A 21,869-nucleotide genomic window follows, 5' to 3' on the forward strand; every position below is an offset into this window, starting at 1 on the left:
TTTTTTTATTTTTGTATTAAGCTACACAAATATTAAATCAAAAGTATTAAATAATAGGTGCAGATTTTCTTAAAAACATACCGTAATCTGTTATACTAATTGAGTTCCTTGTAAGTGAAGGAGCCACAAGCCATAACCAATGACACTTATTTTGAATAATGTTTTTTTCATGTATAATATACTCGTTTACCTGTATATTTGTCTAACGTCTAATTTGATATTAATGTTTAATTGCAGACATTTATGTTGTTGTGAAGAACAGTTTCATCAATCAATATCAATGGATTACTGTAGAGCAATCATGAAGAGACATAAGATATGACTCTTGCTGTATCGTAGTATTGAACATGTAGCGGATTAGTAAAAAAGAATTCAAACTGAACCGATACTATCCCATCAACCAACCTGCAACGGCAAAAATTCTAAAGGTGTCGAAGGAGATGAATTCAACCTGGCGTGTGATAGTATTTCTAATAATACTATGGCAAATTTGCTACTATAACAATCTCTTGGTCCACGGCTGTCCTCTGGAGTGTATCTGTCTATCACAAACACAGGTAAAATTTGAATTGATTAGTATTTTAACTGTATTCTAACGAAATGCAAATGAACCACAATATCTAAAACAAAATTTAAAAATGAAATATTTCTTGAAAAACTTTACACTATGTCATGTTTAGAAAATATCATAGACGCTTAGGATTCAGAATGATCAACAACCTGAAAATGTTTGACTGTTTGACAAGAGTGCCTGTGACAAAAGACATGGAAAGCATTCGTCAAATTCTATTTAAAAGAAACGGAAAAGTTTTTTAAAGGGTGGAATAGAAATCACCTAAAAGCTAATCAATATCACAGAAGATATCGGGAAATCAGCAAATCTGAGTTTATATTGAGTGCTGTTATCTTCTTGCAAGTCCTTTACATCGTATCATCAACTATTACTCAAACGCTTCCTACTTAATATTTTCTTAACTTTTTATGGTCGTAAACGCCAATCCTAACATCATAAAGAAACAAGACGTTAATCTTAGCATAGTTTTGCTAACTAAAACGATTCATACGGAAAACTGAAATATTCTTGAACCGGCAACATTGATTTAGTGCAATTTAGCGCCAAATTTAACTCCAACTTTAAAAATAGGCTATACGGGTATAGCTTGGAGCTATCAGTGCATATCGAAGTTTAACAAAGAATGAACATTACAACGGCTCTCTGATTTGGGTAAAACTTATTCATTATTCAGCTACCACTAACGATTTGTTTATAAGTGAAAGCAAACATCAACTTCAAATACTTTCAAGTACAACCAGATACTGATAGGATTGTGCAACATATCATTTCTTTAAATTGCTCTGTAGTAGAACCTTCTTTTTCAACTTGTTTCCCCATAAAAAAAACAGCTAAATTAAAGTTTCCTCACCTTTCCTAGAAGCTCAACGCCTCAAAAGAACAAGTGTTGCAAGTTCAAAAGAGGACCCTATGCTGAAACTGTATTATCACCGAATGAGAAACGTTTATGGTCTTCCATAGCGTACGTTAGATAGCCAATTTGCGAGTGTTCGAGCTACATTCGAGCAAAACTGGAAATTTTGGCGAGACAGGATACATTTCTAGAGATTGAACTAGCGAAATAAAGTTTGATGTAACGTTGGTTGTACGAGTCTCAGACCAATTTAGTAATCGATTTATAAGGCTTCTAAGTGGTCGAGAAGGGAAATATTATATTAAAAGCTGTTTTTATTCCATTTTGGAGAATGATAGTTGTTTGATAGACCATACGTGAGCATTTAAGAAAGGTTCATAATACGATTTTATCCGTTTTCTTGTGTGAATGATTATGCATTGAATATTATTTTACTCCATTTTATCAATTTATGTTAATAATTTTTCAATACCTATCCAACGGATTCTATAGGTCATGTGCAACACTGGCTCGCTGCGTGAGATACCATTGAAGGCCATCCCCGTAAAGGTAGAGCAACTGTCACTCACCAAAAACTACTTCCCAATCATCAAAAGTGATGCTTTCGGAGGATTGAGAGCGTTACGAAAGCTGTCACTCGACGGCAATAACATCACTACTATTAAACCATTTGCTTTCCGTGGTTTACCGCGGCTGCGAGATCTCTCGATTCAACACACCCCTCTGGCAACAGTTGCATCATTTGCTTTTGCCGGGCTACAGAACGTCTCGCAAATACAGCTGTCGCACAACAAAATCCTACGCATCGAAGGGTACGCATTTGCTGGGGCCGTCAACATTCGACAGATACATCTCGCCGACAACCCAACCGTAACAATCGAGACGAACGCATTCTCCAGCCTTAGCAACGTCGATCGACTCATCCTACCGTCGGGTATACGTGCGATCGAGCCGGACGCTTTCTATGGTCTCGAAACGGTTGGCTATCTGAAGCTTTCTTTCATGGATCTCGCCTCCCTGGAGCCGTACACATTCCGGGGTCTGACGCACGTCAAACTGCTCTCTCTGCAAGAATCTGATCTAGGTATCATACGAGCTGGGGCCTTTGAGGGTCTCGTGCAGGTCGAGCTGCTCAACATACTCAACAACAAAATTGACGCCATCCAGGAGCTCAACATTACTGCGGCCAATAGAATTAGGGTGCTTCGGATTCAGGGTAACCATCTGCTAGAAACTCCCGAAAGTGGCTCGATCGTGCTTGAAGGCATCGATGCACTGCATGTAAATAGTAACTACTTCCCATGCGGATGTCACATCCACACACTCTTAGATAGTCCCCTCGCCAACGGTACTTACTTGTCACACAATGGGGCTCCCGCCGGTGACTTCCTTTCCAAGAACTACTGCATCTCCCCGCTCGAGGTGAACGGGATGCCAATGAGCTCAATCGATCTATACTCAATCGGGCGCTGTTTTGAACAGGTTACACGAGAAAATCTCGAAGCAGCCAACACAGCCATATCAACTATGCTGCGGGGACAGTCTTGGAACAGGTGGCTGCAATGGCTAAGTGAACATAGTAAGCGGTCTCAAGAGAAGACATTTATTTCAGTTGTCTCGTCAGCTGTGCGGTTTCTGGCGGCATCGCCTATCATAACAATTATGTTTGTAGAATATTTAAAAAGTTTTAACATTAAAATCAGTTGAATTTTATTTTTTTGGTGTCAGTTGGTAAGATATTTTTTAATGAAATCAGAACTATTCGATTTCTTCATATTCGGTTCGGAAGATGTAAATCTGTATACAGTAAATTCGGATACCGTAAATCTAGAATATCTAATTACAGAGTTAAGCTTAAAAATAAAAACAGTGTAGCAGCCACTTGTGGAAATATGTTAAAGGTAATGATCTAATCTTCTTGTTGATAAATATGGCCTTAGATTGTTTTCCTGTGCAGCAGTTACAATATCAGTATTTTGACAAGAAATTTCCAATATAAATTTCGATGCTTTTTTTATTCATTCCAAAATTTTTAAATTTTTATAATTGAATATGATTTTAAGCCATATTATTCATACAACACATCAAACGATATTTCCATCGATGCCGTCAATCCAAAGTGGCTAAAGCAACTGCAGTATTAGTTAGATTTGTTTGCGTTTTGCGAGTTACAGGGTTTTCGAGGATTATATAGACATGTTCAGCGAGTTGTTGATTCGTTCAGGCATATAATAGACTCTTTCATCGAGATATAGAATTGTTCGGAAGTAGATGTAGACATGTTCGGTTATACTGTAGAGCTGTCATTTGTTTTGTTTGCATACTGTGCCGCAGGGTTCAATTTTTCATTCTTAAAAGTCTTAAAAGTAGCTAATAATCATTCTCCAAGCTGTTTAATACATAAATTAGTTGAAAAAGCATATTTTTTCGATAACGATAACGTTATGTTGTTACGAAAACCGTTTGTTTACCTTCTGATGAGAATGATCCAAGCTGCAGTCCAAGGGGTACGAAAGTGACAGCTCTATAGAATCGCTGAACATGTCAACGCCTGCTTCCGAACAATTCAATATCTCACTGAAAGTGTCAATTATATGCCCGAACGAATCAACAACTCGCTGAACACGTCAATAATATGATTGAAAACCCTGTATGTTGCGCTCCGTGTTATGCTCTGTGGAGTCCTGGCGTGAAACGCTTTACCCGAAAACGACCTTTTTTATGATTTGCCATTATTTAGGATAACATAGTGAATAAGAATCTTTTCAAAAATTAACCTGCTGTTTTTGGAATATTAATATATAGTTTACAGTCTATCAAAAGTATTGTTTTATTTTTGTTTCGTTTGACTTTAAAAATGCCTATGCTACACAATGCTAGCCTATATTGCTTTAACAAGATTCCTTATTCTATACCCATTTTTGCAAGAAATTTGTGGTTTCCTTCGTCACATATATTTTGTGGTAGGTCAAGGAGTTTCTGTTAGTTGAAAATAAAATACTGTTCTACATTAAGCGTAAAGTATTTTTTTTATTTTTCGTTTTTGGTCGGACAAGCACAATGATTGCTACTGATGGTCTTAGCTCTCAGTGACATAATTTATTACCCATTGAAAAATAACCAGCATAATATTACGAGCGACACGTTCCATACGAGGCTTGATGTAAAGAGCATGTTGTTAGTTCGTGCGAGTTGACGACTGTACCACGGGACCGGCTCATCTGTTGTCAATTAGCTTCATCAAAACTACTCAAGATACAACCATGTACCACGTTGTGCATCGTTTAAACATGATTTCGTTACCCTACGTTCAATTCAATCGGTCTAACTACGAGCGTGGTTTTGGGAACAGTAATGTTTAATAACAATGTATATCTACATAGAAGCAAGACCAATGCGATATCGTTTGTACGCTTATCGCAATTAATTTATTATGATTAATGGGAGTGGTTTTCCAGCCGTCAGTATAACATGTTTGTAAATATTACAAAATAAGACGGTAACATTTATGTATATTACAAAATAGTAAAATTCTAAAACTCATGCAATTCAGCCCCATCAATAACAGTCCTTTTCTAAAGTTTCACAATGAGATCTACCGTTAGGTTCTACGAACCTAGGAAGATTAAGGTAAATTGTATTAATTATTTTGGCCAAGAAAATCTGAAAAATTGTCCCACTCCAGTTGTACTGTCACATGTAGCAAACAAATTATTCTAAGCAAAAGGAAAAGAAAACCACAGCTTGCGTATTAAAACAATAAAATATGATGTTTTTTTGTAAGACCCCTAATGTGTTGCAGCTCAACGAAACTTCTAAAGTAGATTTACAAAATATGGTAATAAGGACATTTAATTGGTCTTGGTTAATAATTTGATTTTAAAAGGAAACGATGAAGATATACAAACATAGTCTAGTCGTATTGTGTTTAAACTGGTTATGCAAATAAGCATAATCTTGAGTGAAACAAAATACAACTCATTATTGAATTGTCTTAACACAGTAACAGTGTATTTTGGCTTAAGATGTTAGGTAAAACATATGCATATCTTATCAATAAGCCAGCATATCAACAAAGAAATAAAGCGCTCAATATATACCATACGATAAAAAAAACTTGTGAAATGGCAACGGAAAATAACCGTCTAAATAAATCAAATAGAACAGAACATCAGTATAACAATATGCTATTGTGTAGACCTTTGGTAGGAGGTGTAGAATTTGATTAATTATACAAAATGGTGGAAGAACTCAACAAAACACAAATCATTGTTACTATACCACGTGGTTGTAGTTAAATAAATTACACATTTTTTATAAAACAAAACTAAACCAGATACTTGTCTTTCTGTTGTGGGTAAAATATCAAGGTAAGTTTTTTAGTTATATTTTTAAAATTGCATTGCTACTAAACATCTATATATTAATATAGACTTGCTGGTAAATATATTGAAAACTGCGTCATAAAAGAGTGCATTGATTATTGCAAAAAAGCAATCAATGTAACAAATTACAGAACTACCACAAACCACAAAGTTCGCACGAAAAAATTCTCACGAGTTTTTTTTTATGTTCATCATTTACCATTCACTTACCAATCCGCTTCTAATGCTCCAGTTCCTTGTGAACGTTTTTCTTTTGTTGTGACAAATGGATTGAATGATTTTTTTACGTTTTCAGTATGTTAGAATCCTTTCCACATATCCCCATGCTTGCGAGTCTCAAACAGACCTAGAAAACAAAACCGAGTGACGACAACTCGTGTAACTACGGTTAGACATCTAATTAAACGCTGGGGAATTGAAATGTTAAAACGTTTTGCTAGCATGATACATAACCATTGAACTATTGATCCATCGATCTGCACAGGGTATAGTTGCTTTTTCAAAGTGTTCATACGAGAGGCAAGCAATAATGTGTATTCCAATTTAGCTTGGATGATTTCCATTTTTCTTCAAACACTTCTTTAAAAATTCTATCATTATGCAGGAGTTTTCCGGCATACACCATTCTAGAAATACGTGATTTCATTACACGCGATATTCTAAATTTGACAGTTCTTTGAACAAATTATACTGGTTTGACACATCAATTGTCAAATGTAAAACAAATTATCTTTTATTTGAATTTCAAAAATCATTTTAAAAAGTACCAAATTGTTGTGTTCAGTTGGTATCAGATCAAATAATTATATTTTGGACTAAACCTACGACTTCAAGCAAAATTACTATCAAATTTGCTCCAAACCGCGATTATCTCTAGCCCATATGATCGAGTGTATATCGGGGATTACCTGTATATCACGTTTTTTTGGACGTAATGGACAGAGCATATTGTGGTGTTATAATTTAGCGTTTATCAACGATGAATAAATATTACTCAGTCATTGTAACGAATAGAAAGTAAGTAAAACAGATAAAATTGGCATTAAATTTATTTTTCCTTTTTGTTATTGACAAATATTCTGATTCATCTACTTTGTGTTAAAAATGCCTGCTTAATTTTAGTGTCTCGCACTTTCCTATCAAAATTATTTGCCTTTTTATCTTGCGATCTCATTTAAAATTAGTGAACGCACGTGCGCCGATATTTTATACAACTCCATCAGAAAACCCTAAATCTATCAGATTCACTAATTGTAATAACTAACAACAGTGTCAATCATCGTTGATTTGGGCATTGTCACTGTTTGTCAACTGCATGTAGTAAAACCATACTAAACAACTCACGCGTTATCTTTCTCGTTCCGGGTAATGCAGTCTTCCAGTTTTTATCAACTTCGTGTTCTTACTTCACCCTAGTTCCCAAACCAATCATACTGGCGTGTTTTTAGTTTGAGGCAATCATTAAAGTTGGTTTCAAAGTCGAGTTAAATTTTAGTTACATACGCTATTTCAATACTTTGGTACATGCACTTAGAATGAATGAGACATAAATGACCGGTACGAGTTTTTCAAATAGGTTAAAAAACAAACAAAATAGAATATAAAATGACCATAGTCAAATTTTCCATTAAACGTTTTTGTCGATAAAAATGAGTCGTTAAATCAGTGTATTTAATTAACGTCTTTTTGCTGGATTATATATTTAAGACGAATATTCCCAACTAACTTTTTTTTGCTTTATGGTTCCACGGAGTCTGCATTGAATCATCAATCATTGTATTAAATAATCAGAATTAAAAAAAAACACACACATCACACCTTCGTCCACATATATAAGAACTTATTTGTTACCATACATGATGTTGTAATTATGGTAATGTTTGACTAAACATTTGTCCAACTTATTTAAGAAAATAAAAAAATATAAAAGAAACAAATATTGCATTGGTTTTCCGTTCTCGGGCTTAAAAACTAGTTATATTCAACACAAAATTCAAAGAACTTTTTGAGTTTCAATTTGATGTGTGCAAATATTATAAAATATGTGGCCAAACTTCTATAGTTTTCTAAAGTTATTTATTTAAATCAATTACAAAGCATCTGTTTACGTTACACTTTACCACAATGTATCAAATACCAATTGCACAGTTCTATCCATTCTACCAACCCAACTATCAGCGTTTTGAAGTATAACTTTTGTTCAAGCAAAATCAATCGGGTGAGTAATCGAGAAAATGCCAGTTTCAGCAGACACTATCGGAAAGCCACTGATTTGGAGTGTTAATGTTATATAAACGAGTTCTTACCAGTCAATTGGGTAGGATCGAAGGTAACAATGGCATTGGTCAGGTCAGTTTGAAAACGTTGAGTAAATTGAATTTGGCCACCAGCGGGGAGATATTGGCAAGCAGCAATGTGACTAGTTCTAATAAAACCAAGGGGTAAATGTTCATCTAGAGACAAGTTTAAAATGCCGAATAATTAACTGGATTTTTTTAAGAGAAAACAAGTAATTATTATAACGAGAAGTAAAAATAAAAAATACTAGGGGAACTGGGGGTAGTTTCAACACCTTAAGGGTTTCTTCTGATTGCAATACTTTTGCCAATGTAAACTTACTAGTAGACATCTAAAAAGCTTTATTGGTGTATTATGTACCATCTTACGAGAAACTACGGTTCCTGGATTGATTTTGATAACATTTTGATAAAAATAAAAAAGTGTGTTTTTTGTTGCGTCACGACTGCAGTGCGGGTAAGTTCGACACCATGATTGGGTAAAATCGACACCTTGGGGGTGATTTCGACACATTGGTTTTAGCTTTTAAAATAACAAACTCTGATGGCCTGTAGTTTTCATTGAAGTTCAACAAAGTATTTCGTACCAATTTTATGAAAAATTAGTTCAAAACTTTATTGAAATATACGAAAAAAAATGAAGTTACAAGCAAGAACAAAAACTTCATTACAAATAGCATCGGACCAGACTCCATATAGTAGAAGCTGCGGCGATAGCATTTGGTTTACGGAATGATTGGTAAAGATTACTTTAAAAATCAACCTGGCAGCTATCTTCCAGTAATCTGTTTTCTTTTTTTATGAAATCGAAAAGTGTTCAATTTTATTTTTCTCTGCCAACTCGAAAGCCAAAAGTCGAACATCGGAAAATGTGATTCCAAACCAGCGACTATTTTTTTTCTTCATTTAAGCCTACCCGGCCTAAAGTTAGCCTTAAATACGGTCAAAACCATAACAATATTAATTTTCATAAGCCAACCATATACAAAGTACATGTTTTGAGTCCGAGTTTGGCAAACGTTCTGTGAGAGAATAATAGCTAAATTCCATGATTATAACTTCCTAGTTTTGTTGACATCTTGAATTTAAAAGCTTCTAGAGTATTTTTAATTGCGTGTTTGTTCAGCTTGATTATAACGTTTGTCGTACATCGTTAAGGGACATCTGTATACAGGCACTTTCAAATTACGATATAAAAAAGTTAACATGCTATAAAAAAGTATTACACTACTACCAACTGGGGTGTCGAATTTACCCCCATTGGCCGTACAAGTTTTAGTGACATTTTATATCATATAGTTTAATATGAAAATTACGCCCTGTGATACAGAACTAATCAATAGTTTTTATAAAACAATACTATTAACACGGAAACTGTTCCACAATTCCTGAAGTCCCAGAAGTAAAAACTTACATCGGCTGTCAATCAGAACCACCATGTGTTTATTATGTTGTTTTTAGACAATTGACAGGTTTCTGATCAGTGAAATGTGACTCAAATATTCAAAACAGTTGACATAAATAATATGTATAAGTTTTTTCAAAAAGTTCTATAAATACAAAAACGGCAAGGTGTTGAACTTACCCGCAGTGTCGAACCAACCCCGACTTCCCCTACTTCCTCGTTTATAACGTATGAATAAGACAAAATTCAATTCATAATTCTTATCTTTCGCTCTGTCATAATTCTTATCTTTCGAAAAGAATTTGTAATGTGATGGGCCTGTAAGCTTTTTTCAACGTGCCCTTTTAGAATAGCGATCGGCAAAGTACGGCGCGCGAGCCGTATGCGGCTCTTTGAAAGCGAGATGGCGGCTCTAAATGATACATTAATCAATTAATATATCATTCATAGCCTTTAGAAGGTTTGTTTAAAGAATTAGTTTATGTAATTAAAAAAATGAGGATTTTTGAGCTTTTTTTAATGCAAAATATAAAAAATACATTTTCTTTTTATTAATTACGTAACATTCAGCCACACGCTCTCTAGTAGGGATTGCTTAGATCCAGCGCAAACTCTAACTGTCTTAGTGGACAATTAATGGTATCTTTGCTAGGCCTAAAATGAATGAGGCAACGGAAGCGCAACGCGTAGATACTGTTCTAGGTTGAACATATAAGTCCTTCCAAGATCGCTCCGAACTTACTTCTTGAGGAAGAATAGTATTCTTTATTGCGCGATTAATCTGCTTCTCCATTTGTGTTGTGAATTTAACGTCATTTGTAGTTGACATCAGCTTGACAGGTCGCGCATCTCGTTTTTGAATAATATTTCAGCTGTGCCTTTATTGCCTTTATGTTTAAGCTTAAGTATTTTATGCATGTAAACCAATATGTTATCCCAAACGGAAGAACTTGAAATATAGTTACAGCAAATAGATAGCATGGTTTTGCGTGCGGATACGCAATTGACAGTAATCTCCAGATAGTTTGTCAATAATTCAGTTTTCGAGGATGGGTCGCTAAACTTAGTGAAATAATGTATTCAGTAGGCTTTGACGTGCACCATATAAGCATGTGTCAATACTTATAAAAACTTTTTTTTGATACTAAGAGCACGTATGTTTTGTAATACGTACCAATACTCACCTGCGTGTGACAAACCTATAGACTGATGGAAAGTGTTACACGTTAAATGAAATTTTCTTCGTAAGGTGGTATAATTAAGTTGTACCAAATGAGCTAACAGAAATGCCGCACGTGACTAGCATTTAGTTTGAATGTGCATCCTGCTCCGTTAATAAAGGCTGCACATTTGCGTTTGTGTGTTAAACATCAGTGCCAAGCACCTAAATGCTAATGAGAGAGGCGAATGCTAAAAAGCCTCGTAAAAAAATAAAACAACAACAACAACAACAACCTAAATGCTAATGCAATGGCCACGGCAAATGCCAAGTTAGAGCGTAAGCTCTTTGCTTATCTCCCTGTGTGATTCCCTTTTTTATTCTGCTGTTCAGGGTTTTCGTAAAGCATACAGAGATAAGCTAGCATCAAAACGATGCATTCACCGTCAATAATCCAGCAATGAAGTGAGTTCGATTTCGTGAAGTCAGATGTTTTGAGCAGAATAAAATCTTCGTGAAATACATTTAGCGTAATTTGACAGAATTATTCCTAAAATATTTTTAATATTAATAGAGTTTTATTATTCCTAAAATTAATTAGTATAATAATAAGTTTTAATTATTCCTAAAAATAGAGTTTTTTTTTATAAAATTCACACCCATGTTTTACCCATGTTATTATTTATGTACCATGACCGTAACAATATGTAACAATATGGCCGTATTTCCCAATAGTTCTGAAAAATGGATGGGTAGCATTTGAAGAATCAAATAGTGTTTACTTGCATTAAAAATCAAAACATCATGTGAAAAAATTTGAAGAACTTTCTTTCAATGCTAATCTTACAAACTATTTTTTATAAATTTATTTTTTATGTATTATGTAAAAGTTTAAACTATATATCATACTATATAACTATGTATTGTACATGGTTTTTTTAGGTTCAAATATTCAACCTTTCCTTTAATTTACCAGCATAAGGCTATCACGGATCGTAAACGAAAATTTATTCATGCAAGCATAATTTTGATTGCGTAAGATTTCATCACTTCATTTAAGCAGCAATTAAACGATGCCTCAAAGGTGTCGAGATACCTCTACTCCCACATTCCTCAATTTTATCCCTCCACTTACTATTCCAACCGATATCATAAGCTGGGTGGTGTTGATGATCCCTACCATTACCAACAACCGGCGGTTTTATCACCTCGAGCTTTCATTTCGCACTTGATGTGCGATGTACACTCTGCGTATATAACCATTTTGTTGCATTCATAGTGGTACTGTAGGATATGGTATCAGGTGTTTCAGAAAAAAACTTGCAACGGTAGGCTTCACTGATTTTTAATTTGAACCTTTAGGCTAAGCATGAATCCGACACGTAACATTTGAAATACTGGGAGACAGATTCAAAGAATTAATTTGCTTCATCCCTTTTTTCCTTCTTTCAAGATTTTTTCGTATGTGTTTTTTAAGATATGTAATCTGTGTTTACAGGGTTTCCCACGATTTATTGGTCAGTTCCCATGATTTTTTTGTGCTTTTCCACGATTTTTTGGTCGTATCCCATAGATTTTTGCATCGTTCCCATAATTTATTGGATATCAATACAATTGGACCAAAAAATTCTGGGAAACGGCCAAAAAATCGTGGGAACGCACCAAAAAAATATGGGAACCCACCAAAATTGATGGGAACCAACCAATTTTTTTGAATAAAAGTTGTTTTTTTTTTAAACTTTAAATCTAGTATAACTATTGGAAATTGGGATGCACGTAAGGAGGACGTACAGGTTTTACAAAGAACATTTAAGGATCTCTTGATCAATCACAGTATTGTTTTTTTCCAACAAAGTGGATGATGCAATTTGCAGACAACCGTAGGATGGGAATCCTCTTACTTATACTAATGTGACTTAAAATAGGCAAGAGGAGGGATGGGAAGTTTAGGTTGTGGTTTGGGACAATGGCTTCTATAGCCTGCATTAGTAGGCTCCAAGCACTAGATACCCTTGAATACAGGGCAAATCTGTGCTCCAGAGTCTCTATCCGGGAGCAGAATCAGCAGGCTGAGGAAGCACGATTCATCCTGTCGAGCAGCAGTCCGTGCGGCACCTTGTTGTGCACCAGCAAGTACAGCATCGACCGTTGATGTGATGACAGTTCGAAGCTGCTGACGTTTTTTCAGATCCATCGCCAATCAGTGGAAGGTGACTCCAAAGCCACTTTGGGGTCCGGAAGTCCTTCGATCATCATTTGCCGCAAACTTTTGGTCGTGATGGTAAGTGCCGAATGATATGTGATCTGCTGGATTACGGTCCGAAGGCAAGGATATGTTGTGGCAATGGACGTACCAATAAATCGTGCGAAACCCTGTATTATCTTTGTTCGATGCTCGTGGTTTTTTAATCAAAAATGTCGGTTCTTCAAATCCTTCAAATATATCATGATATCTCTTACAGAAAGGCATACGGTAAGATGGTATCAATACCTGCCTACGGCATTTGGTATTTTGATAAGCTTGTAGTTGAGTGTCAAGATGATAAAGTTAAATTTGCAACTATAATATAGGACACGCATGCAGTGTATTTGCTTTGCTTTTCACGATATCTGGCGTCCAGACAAACTTTTATCTAAGACGAGTTTTGCGATCTGCAAAAAAATGGTGTGAAAAATCTGTTTGTGTAAGAAAAGATAAAACACGGGATTCTCTTAACTGCCGTGCGAGTCAAATGTAAATATGTATCCTACAATCCAAATTAGACATATTGACAATCGATCATGTGATGACGTTGATGAACAAGCAGGATGATAGTTTTCTTACGGCTCGAGTGTTAAGCTCAAATAAGTTTAGTTACAATGATAGTTTACTATGAACACAGAGTAATGCAAATTGAAATGAAACCATTACTAATGAGTTAAGAATCTAGAATTACGATTCTTTGCTATTAAAAAAAACACTAAAAACATGTAATAAATATTTCAATCAAAACCGAGGAGACTCGGTTATCACTCTATTACAATAAGTAAGATTTCAATTGTTCTCTTCTTGGCACCATGTATTTGGCGCAACTAAATGAATTTTGACAAATCAATCTATAAAGAAAATCTATTTTTCATTATTGGATAAACAATTTTGGTGTACATATTTCTACATTTTCGGAAATATGTTTAACAAATATAATTTTTAGCTTAGAATTTGTGATTAAAACCACTGACTCAACGCAATGCCAAGCAAGAAAGATAGAAAACTGCTTGAAGGCAAAAAAAGATTTGCGGAAAATAGAATGTCAGGTTTATCCCGTTTACTGACAGAATGTCACGAAGACACGAAGATTCCTCCAGCATTCCGGATCTTTGAGGAAAGAGCCGATGTATGAAGTTATATTGAATGTAAACTGTAATGCAAACGGTTTGTGCTGCTTTGCAAGAACTTAACGATATTTTTCCGAGCTGTCGGAAGTGACTGAAACTGCTTGGGAATATGCCAGAACATTATTGGTGAAAAATGGAACTAATGTTGTTGTTTTTTTGTTTTCAGACATTATGAACCCCCTTTTTGTTCCAACTTATTTACTCCTTCTGCTTGATGGATATTCTTCTAATATTTGCTGCTTTAACGACTATAAACTAACAACACTGTAATTCTTTTCCCTATAGGGGAAGGGTAGGGTTTTTTTTTACAATAAGTAGTATTTTTCCTGAAAAAGACATAGGGTGATTTGCCAATTGTTGCACACTCAAGGGTCCAGCATACATCATTATTGTTTCAAGAATAGTATGTATATTTTATTTTAGGGACGAAAATGATGAATAATACCAAGAAATACAGATTTTTAAACCTGCTTGAAAATCCAATTATTGCACACTTTTGAAAAATGAGCCCCGAAATGGATGTGTTTCTATCGAATATTGTTTAGGACAATACGAAACTCTGTTACATTAAATATTTGTTCTAGGTTTAAGCTAGAACTCCACAAAATAATTAGCGAACTTGCAACTGCAATCGCACGTCAATTGTAAACAAAACACTGTCAAAATGATAGCACAGTGAAAAAAGGAGGCTTTGTGCTGTGCAATAAATAAGATAAAAGCTCTCTCTTTGTTCCAATTATTAAACAATGGATTAAATAAGCATTTTTTCAATTTTTATTGTTTTGCAAAAATAATTGCATAAAATTGTTGAATACGTGGCAAATATGCTCCATATGTAAGGAAAATACTAGCTTTTATTAGTGTTTTACAAATATTTGAATAAACAACAATTTATATGCAGAGGGCATTAACTGGATAGTGTGCAACAATTGGCAAATTACCCTACATACCCTGGTGGTGTTAAGCAAACTAAATGGTTGGAAGTCATTAAGCTACGGTTACATATCATTGGACACGGTGAGTATAGTAACTTGAATAATATAATTGTTTGTTTCAGTGATGTTTTGTGTGTTTCCTATTTACTTATCCACTCATTCCAAATGATTCATGTGTTTGATAGATCGTAGATATGGCCTCGGGATACGTTGAAGTTGTTGCTCATCTCTATCTAGTCTCATCTGACAGTATGGTTCGATAGCAAACTGTATCATGGAACCATCAATTACTCGACCGACCGCCTGAAGCATGCATGGACGCTTGGACGCTCGTAGAGAAAGGCATGAGACAACGTGTCAAAGAGGTGTGAATGAGACAAGTTTGATCCAGGATTGACAATCTGTGAAAATTTGCGCTGCTTTTATTAGCTGTTCTATGTGTTACCCTAGGGATATTATTCAGGATGATTCGATGACGGAGTTAGTCGACAAAGGATAACTGGAATGTTGTATAGTAATGTATCCAATCAAACAAATTTATGGTTTACCAGGAGCGTAATAGCATTTCAGGATTATGATTGATCCCGTTGTATAGTTGTCAAATAGCAAGACTTAACCAGGAGAATTAGAATTGCTTACAGAATCACAGCTTTGCCCGTATGGTGCTTGGAGAAATAAGAAGAAACATCATCACTTACATTGCTGCAATATAACAATATCACTCGCACTTTTATCGATTTGTGTCTTGGAAGATTTTATTGATCAGTTGTTATACATTCCCAGCTAGACTTGCTACAGACCAGGTCGATGTAAAGCCCGTTGCAAGGTTGCCTTTTTCAGGACGCTTTTAACAGTTTCATGACAAAGTGGTTACAAACAAACTATTACCCGTTTGTGGAAGTGGAAAAGTAGACGTATTTTTTATTACATATTGTCTAGTACTTCAATTTCCTGCAGCATCACTTAGGAAGACTGTTATATATTAAAAAAAATATGAATAAATATTATTCGATGGCACAGCAGTGTTTTCCTTCAATCCCGATAGAGGACACTATCTATGTGGAGCCGTGCTGATAGCGTGTTCAGCGATCCCCGAGCCAAGCAACTAAATTTTAAAACGCTTGTGTATCTCACACTTATTGTACATTCGGGTGAAAGAAAGAATTCTGTTGATAAAGCCTCAACAGAGCCAAAAGAAAAAGTTATTATAGTTGAAAATATATAACAAAACAATGTTGAAAATCATCTTTGTTTGTACACAAATGCGGAAATCCAATATGGCGGAGCGTTATTGTCAAATGGATACAACCTGGATGTTCAATACTGCTTCAATGACAGGTTGAAATTTCAGCTCGTTGGCTGGAAAAATAAAAGGCCCTATTGTTGGAAGCATAACAACAGAACTCTTTCTAAGCTATTGAAAAATCAAACAAATGTGTTTAAGGTTTAAGTGGTTTTAAGATTTCATTGTGTTTTTAAATAGCCATTTTATTTTACGAAATTAATATTTGATGATGAAAACATAACTGAAGCCGTAATAATGTGAATTTAAAAAAAACTTGATGATGCTACAAATCCGTTAATTGTTGCGGGCTTTGACGAAAAAGTGATCTTTCATCTTTCACTTAGCCTGGATCGAGATCCTTCAAGAATGATCGGCCGGATCAGTGGTAGACGCTGACCACACTAAACCTTTTCTTTGTCACCCTTTTTGGGAATTACAGAAATCGACATGGTACCAGCAAATTAATGGACCGTTGAGGATAAATCGACAAGACAAAAGGATTAATTCCTTCACCCAAAGCAAATGGGTTTTAATAATAACATTTTTTTAAGCAGCGATTTTTATTCACGAAGACAAGCGTTTCATAACCAATCTTAATTTATATTTTATTGTGGCGCAAAAAAAGTTAATCGTTTGACTTGGGCTGTCACAAAAAAGGTGACCTTCGGTGATTACTCTTGCCACGATTTTCGGGAGCTTTTGAGCGATCGGGAATTTTCGACTGGATCAGTGAAGGATGCTTCCTAAACTGCGCGTTTGTTTCGTGTTCTGTAAGGAATCACAGAATTTAACACTGGCTGTCGCAAAATTTCGAGAGGAGAGTGAATATAGTAATATTTTGAACGTTCGTTATAAACAAGGTTCAAAATTTATTACTGCCTTTCTTGTAATCATGCGACTGATTGCCGCTCGTTGTGCCTGTCCCTATGTACATATATAAGTGTTTAGACAAACTCACGCCATCTAACGTGAACTAACTATAACGCTGCTGGATCGGTTGGCTCATCCATTCTAATATTACAGTTTGCAGTCAAATAATTTGACACTGGCAGATCGAATCTATCGTTAATTTTTATCAACACCTATAATTATCTCATTCATACTTCATATTTTTCTCCATTTATTATTTTCTGTCAATAAATATATCGTTCGTCTCAATATCTCGATGATCTGTATCTGACAGTAAGCAAGAATTGCAGGTCGGATTATGTTAAACATATTTCATAAGGATGAATGGTTATTAAGCCGTCAATCAAAGGATAAGATAAACAATAGCGAATGCTAACAACAGTCACAAAGGATATCCATTTTTTTCAACGAGATATTATTTTGATCCGTAACTAGGCTAAGCAAAGAAAGGTAAGAAAAGTAACTGAGTGATTAAATAAATTTTTAAAATAACTTTAAAAAGCAACGCAAAAAAATACAAAATTGAAAGGTCCTCATGTATCTACCTTTGTTGCATTTTGAGCAACAAAATATGTTCACACGCTGCAAAATTCAATGTTTTTAATGACTTGAAACATAGCAACTTGTATTTTTAATTGGCGTATTCTTGCAGAAAAGAAAATTCCTGTTTGTTAAAATCCTTTGCTCGGGTATGAGGAAAGAAAAATTAAGCCTCACCTTCTTTGACCATCAAAATGAAGATATGATGGTAAAATTATCGCAAAAGTATGCGATAGCTCTTTACAAAACCAAGCCCACGGGATACACAGTGCAAAAAATGAGTCCAGATGATGAGTTGCGTCATTTCCTGTAGCAAATTGGAAACGAGTTACGTGCACGAGAGAGCGAAATATGATTTGCATATTATGATGGTCGTTGCCGTCCGAAACACGTAGTTTAACGGGCTTTTTTTTTAATTGCAATTTTTACCTTCTCCAATTTGGGGGAGTAGGTGTGAGTAGATTCGTTTGATGAATTTTGCATGTATAAATAATGTTGACATACGACACGGGAGCACAATAGTTTGATTGCATTCGTCTTATGCATGGAGCACATGTGTGAAATAGAGTTGCTAGTCATTAAGCTGCCAACCATCAGTTTATCAGATTTGAGCATAATTTGGAATGTGTTACATCAACGTATTTCAATATATTTTATCTAATGGTATATTATATGTTTATATAAGATGATTCTAAGAAGGATTGATAAAAAATATAATATTAGATATATAAATCATGTCAAAGCAATGGATTGTTATTATAAAAATAAATTCTCCAAAGTGTTCTGTAAATGATTCCAAAAACTCATTTTTAAACTATTTATTCGTTGCTCTTTGAACACCATTGAAAGCATGTAGGTATCTTAAACATATTCCGTTTTTGGTGTTACATGCAACGTAGTCCCACATGAGGATGAGCTTAGCATACAGCAAGGTAATAGAATGCATTAAAAGTTTTTGAATCATGCATAAACAAATCATCCACATCGACACTTGCTGCATTTGCATATTTATGGAAATTGATGTGTAGTTGCTGTGGGGTTAGAGTGATGAACATTGTTAAATTTTCTTTGTCCTCACAATTGTCTCGTTTTATGAAACTCCTCCTTAACTTTTTTCAACTGGAACGAAACTTTTAGCTCCGTTCAGTACGTCAAACTATCAGCTAAGTGGAACATTCCATTTTGGGTCAGTCACTATGCTGGTAGGTAATTTTCAAAAACTAATACATTAATAAAAACATAAATAATCGTATTGGCATATGTACAGTTTGTCCAATAATTAGGCTCATCACTTGAATCTCTTTAAGCATTATTAAAGAATATGACTCTATCAGCCACAAAAAATACCGGCCACTGGCCTCGTAAGATGAAATAAAAAATAATACGCCACGGTTAATTGAGTTAGCAATTCAAAGATATTAATATACCAAAGTTCTAACAATTATGATAAAGTCAAAGTATCGAGGGGTTGCTAAAATTGCTACTGTAAAGGGCGATTATGGTTCTATTCTTATCTAAAACATCCTAAGGCTATAACGACTGAAAATTTGATGTATGGAAAATAAACTGTAGATTTCAAAAGTTATTTGCCTAATCTTTCGATGATTGAGGATGTTGTTAAATACGGCAAGAGGGTGAAAAGCGTAGAGGAGATTATTTTATGTTGCCAAGTGGTTGTGAATAGTGCTAAAATGTGAGTTGTGAGTAGTGAGCCTGAGATCAAATTTATGTGACAGCTTTTCGTAACATTTTGTGTAAAAAAAACACTTGCGCACTTTGTTTGAATCTAGAAAAAAGGCGTTTCAATTTCCTTGCCAAATCTTATGTTTATTTGGTGCATACCATAAAATCAAACATTTTACATTAAAATCCCTCATATTTTTGTATGTAACAAAATGATATTCATATATCTCAGATTAAAACCCTTCCTGCAAAAGGTGTGGAAAAGGATTTTGTAGACCCGAAGCATTTTTTATCATCGAGTGTAGCTACCGCAAGAACTTCTATTTTTTCTCACTGCAGATTATACTTATTTTCAAGATATAGTTGAAGCTTTTTTGTATCCAGTAACTAAGGATAAATCAGTAAATAGCTGCGTTTCGACGAAACGATTTCTGCTTGAAAATTCCATTCAAAATCTCCGTTTCCCATGGCAACGGAAAATCGAGCAGAGTTTGGCGAATATTATTCGTGCAATTTTTGTCATCCACCGCAGGCTGAATCTATGCTTGTAATCTTTTGACAGGTGTGAAGAAAACTGTGTATTTTGTTGTTCAAACATATTTTTGTAATCCCTGCGCGCGGAAGAATTTTGTTTAACGATTTTTAGTGATTTCCATACGGTAAAAACAAGTGTTAATGAGTAAACTTTCATGAAATCGCTATTCTCTAATAGACGGAAGAATCGTGTCATGAAAACACAAAACGATTCACGAATCTGTTTTTGACGGTGGAAGGGGAAAGATTCGCCATTAAATAAACGTTCCGTGGAGGACCTAATAAGTTCAGTGTTTGAGTGCACATGCCTTTATATGGAGTATAGGTCACCTTAGTATTATAGCTAAAGTAGAAAAGCAAAAGAAACATTTGAGTTTTCCGACTACGAATCATTTCGAATTTTCCTTCGACTACTACACCCTTTAACTTTCTTTTAAATCGAGAATAGAAAATAAATTTTACTACATTTGATTGTGGCATTCTTCCTTGTTCTCGTGTCATTTGCACTTAAAGCAACCGGCACGTCCTTGTGAGTAAAGGTCTGCGTTTTCTACGTCGATGTGTTTTGGTATGTTTGTGCTGCATTACCCATAGGTAGCTCCAGTCTTATCGGGGTGTCGGTTGAAAATCGGTCAAAATCAATGTTATGTTTTCATCTATTTCGTTCATTAGGTTCACTCTGATTCCTTCTTGGAGTGGTAATTGTAAAAAGTAGGTTTTACTTTATTCTTAGCTTCATACGATGCTTGGCCACCAAAGAGGTTTAATGCTTGATTATTATGAAATGCATTGACAATACATCTAACGATTTTGAAAGACCATTTGGGTTTAAATGGTGCATTTTTACACTATACACTAGAGCAGTGGTCTCAAACCTGTGGTCCGCGAAAGAATTTATGTTTGAAAAAGAAAAGCTATTTATGATACATATTGCGCAATTTTGTCTCCACCATAAAGATTCAATTTTCAACAAGCATGTCTAGGGTAAGATTAAAACATATTTTTGATCAAAAACTTTGAACTAAATCAAACAAATGTATGCTCTTAATGGACGTGGGCCGCGGCAGAAGTATTTTCAAAGCCAAGTGGTCCGCTACGCTAAAATGCTAGAGGAACTCTGCTACAGAGCACCATTAGACGATGGTGTGGTTCAAAAGTTCTCCCATAAAATTTGTTAACTCTGTTTTAAAATGTTTCAAATCTTTAAACAAATTCCTTCGTTTTCTAACAAAATATTTCTTCATTTCATTCTTTTTAAAAGGAACTTACAACTCTTATGAAAAGAGTAATCAATCGATGATGTAAGCCAATTTGCTGTAATAGAAAAGTGCACGAAATAATACTTACTTACTTACTTACTTATCCGGCACTAAAACCGCTTTGCGGTCTTGGCCTGCCTCAGGAATGTCCGAAACCGCTCACGGTTTCGCGCCTTCGTCTGCCAGTCACGAAATAATACTACCCAATCCATAATAAGTAGCATAGTTTCTACAATGCTAAGACACACAGAGCTAGCCAATGCCCCGTCAAATTGGTACGCAGCCGGGTTCGGGCAAAAGTCATAGCAGGTTCCGTTGGACCAGAGCCAGCTCCAAAACCGTTGGTGCGATCTGAAACGCCCATCACTAATATATAGAGATTTTTCTAACAATCAATGCGGAAGCTCATCACATATATCCTACTCCATTAAACACAATGCACTTTGCAATGATGCATGACAAGTAATAGCAAGTGTTAGGTTAAAGATAGTAAGGTACACAACATTTGAGTTTGATTGCTTCAAAAGGTACTGTTAAGATTCATTAAGAAATGTAGATTTTAAATGAATATAGGATTCACACAAATATACAAATTGACTGCCACATTCGCAGAACTTTCAATGCTCAATCCACATACACGTACTCATAAATTCATTGAAATTGTGTCCAATCTCGC

At 35.1% G+C, this 21,869-nt stretch overlaps 1 protein-coding gene across 1 annotated transcript; it reads left to right on the forward strand.

Moving 5' to 3' along the window:
- The first annotated feature begins 244 nt into the window (after positions 1-244).
- Positions 245-3,647, forward strand: LOC121601401 (leucine-rich repeat-containing protein 15-like). The gene is made up of 2 exons (XM_041930217.1): positions 245-557; positions 1,920-3,647. Exons 1-2 carry the CDS (start codon positions 441-443, stop codon positions 3,132-3,134), a joined length of 1,332 nt encoding a protein of 443 aa, XP_041786151.1. The 5' UTR covers positions 245-440; the 3' UTR covers positions 3,135-3,647.
- Positions 3,648-21,869: the final 18,222 nt, after the last annotated feature.

The sequence above is a fragment of the Anopheles merus genome, unplaced genomic scaffold (assembly GCF_017562075.2).
Source record: "Anopheles merus strain MAF unplaced genomic scaffold, AmerM5.1 LNR4000085, whole genome shotgun sequence".
NCBI lineage: Eukaryota > Metazoa > Arthropoda > Insecta > Diptera > Culicidae > Anopheles > Anopheles merus.

Bases quoted from the DNA above. Each gene is read 5' to 3' on its own strand.
- LOC121601401 (XM_041930217.1), top strand. From the start codon at position 441: ATGAATTCAACCTGGCGTGTGATAGTATTTCTAATAATACTATGGCAA. The intron at 558-1,919 runs GTAAAATTTGAA...CGGATTCTATAG, and splicing joins TCTGTCTATCACAAACACAG to GTCATGTGCAACACTGGCTC.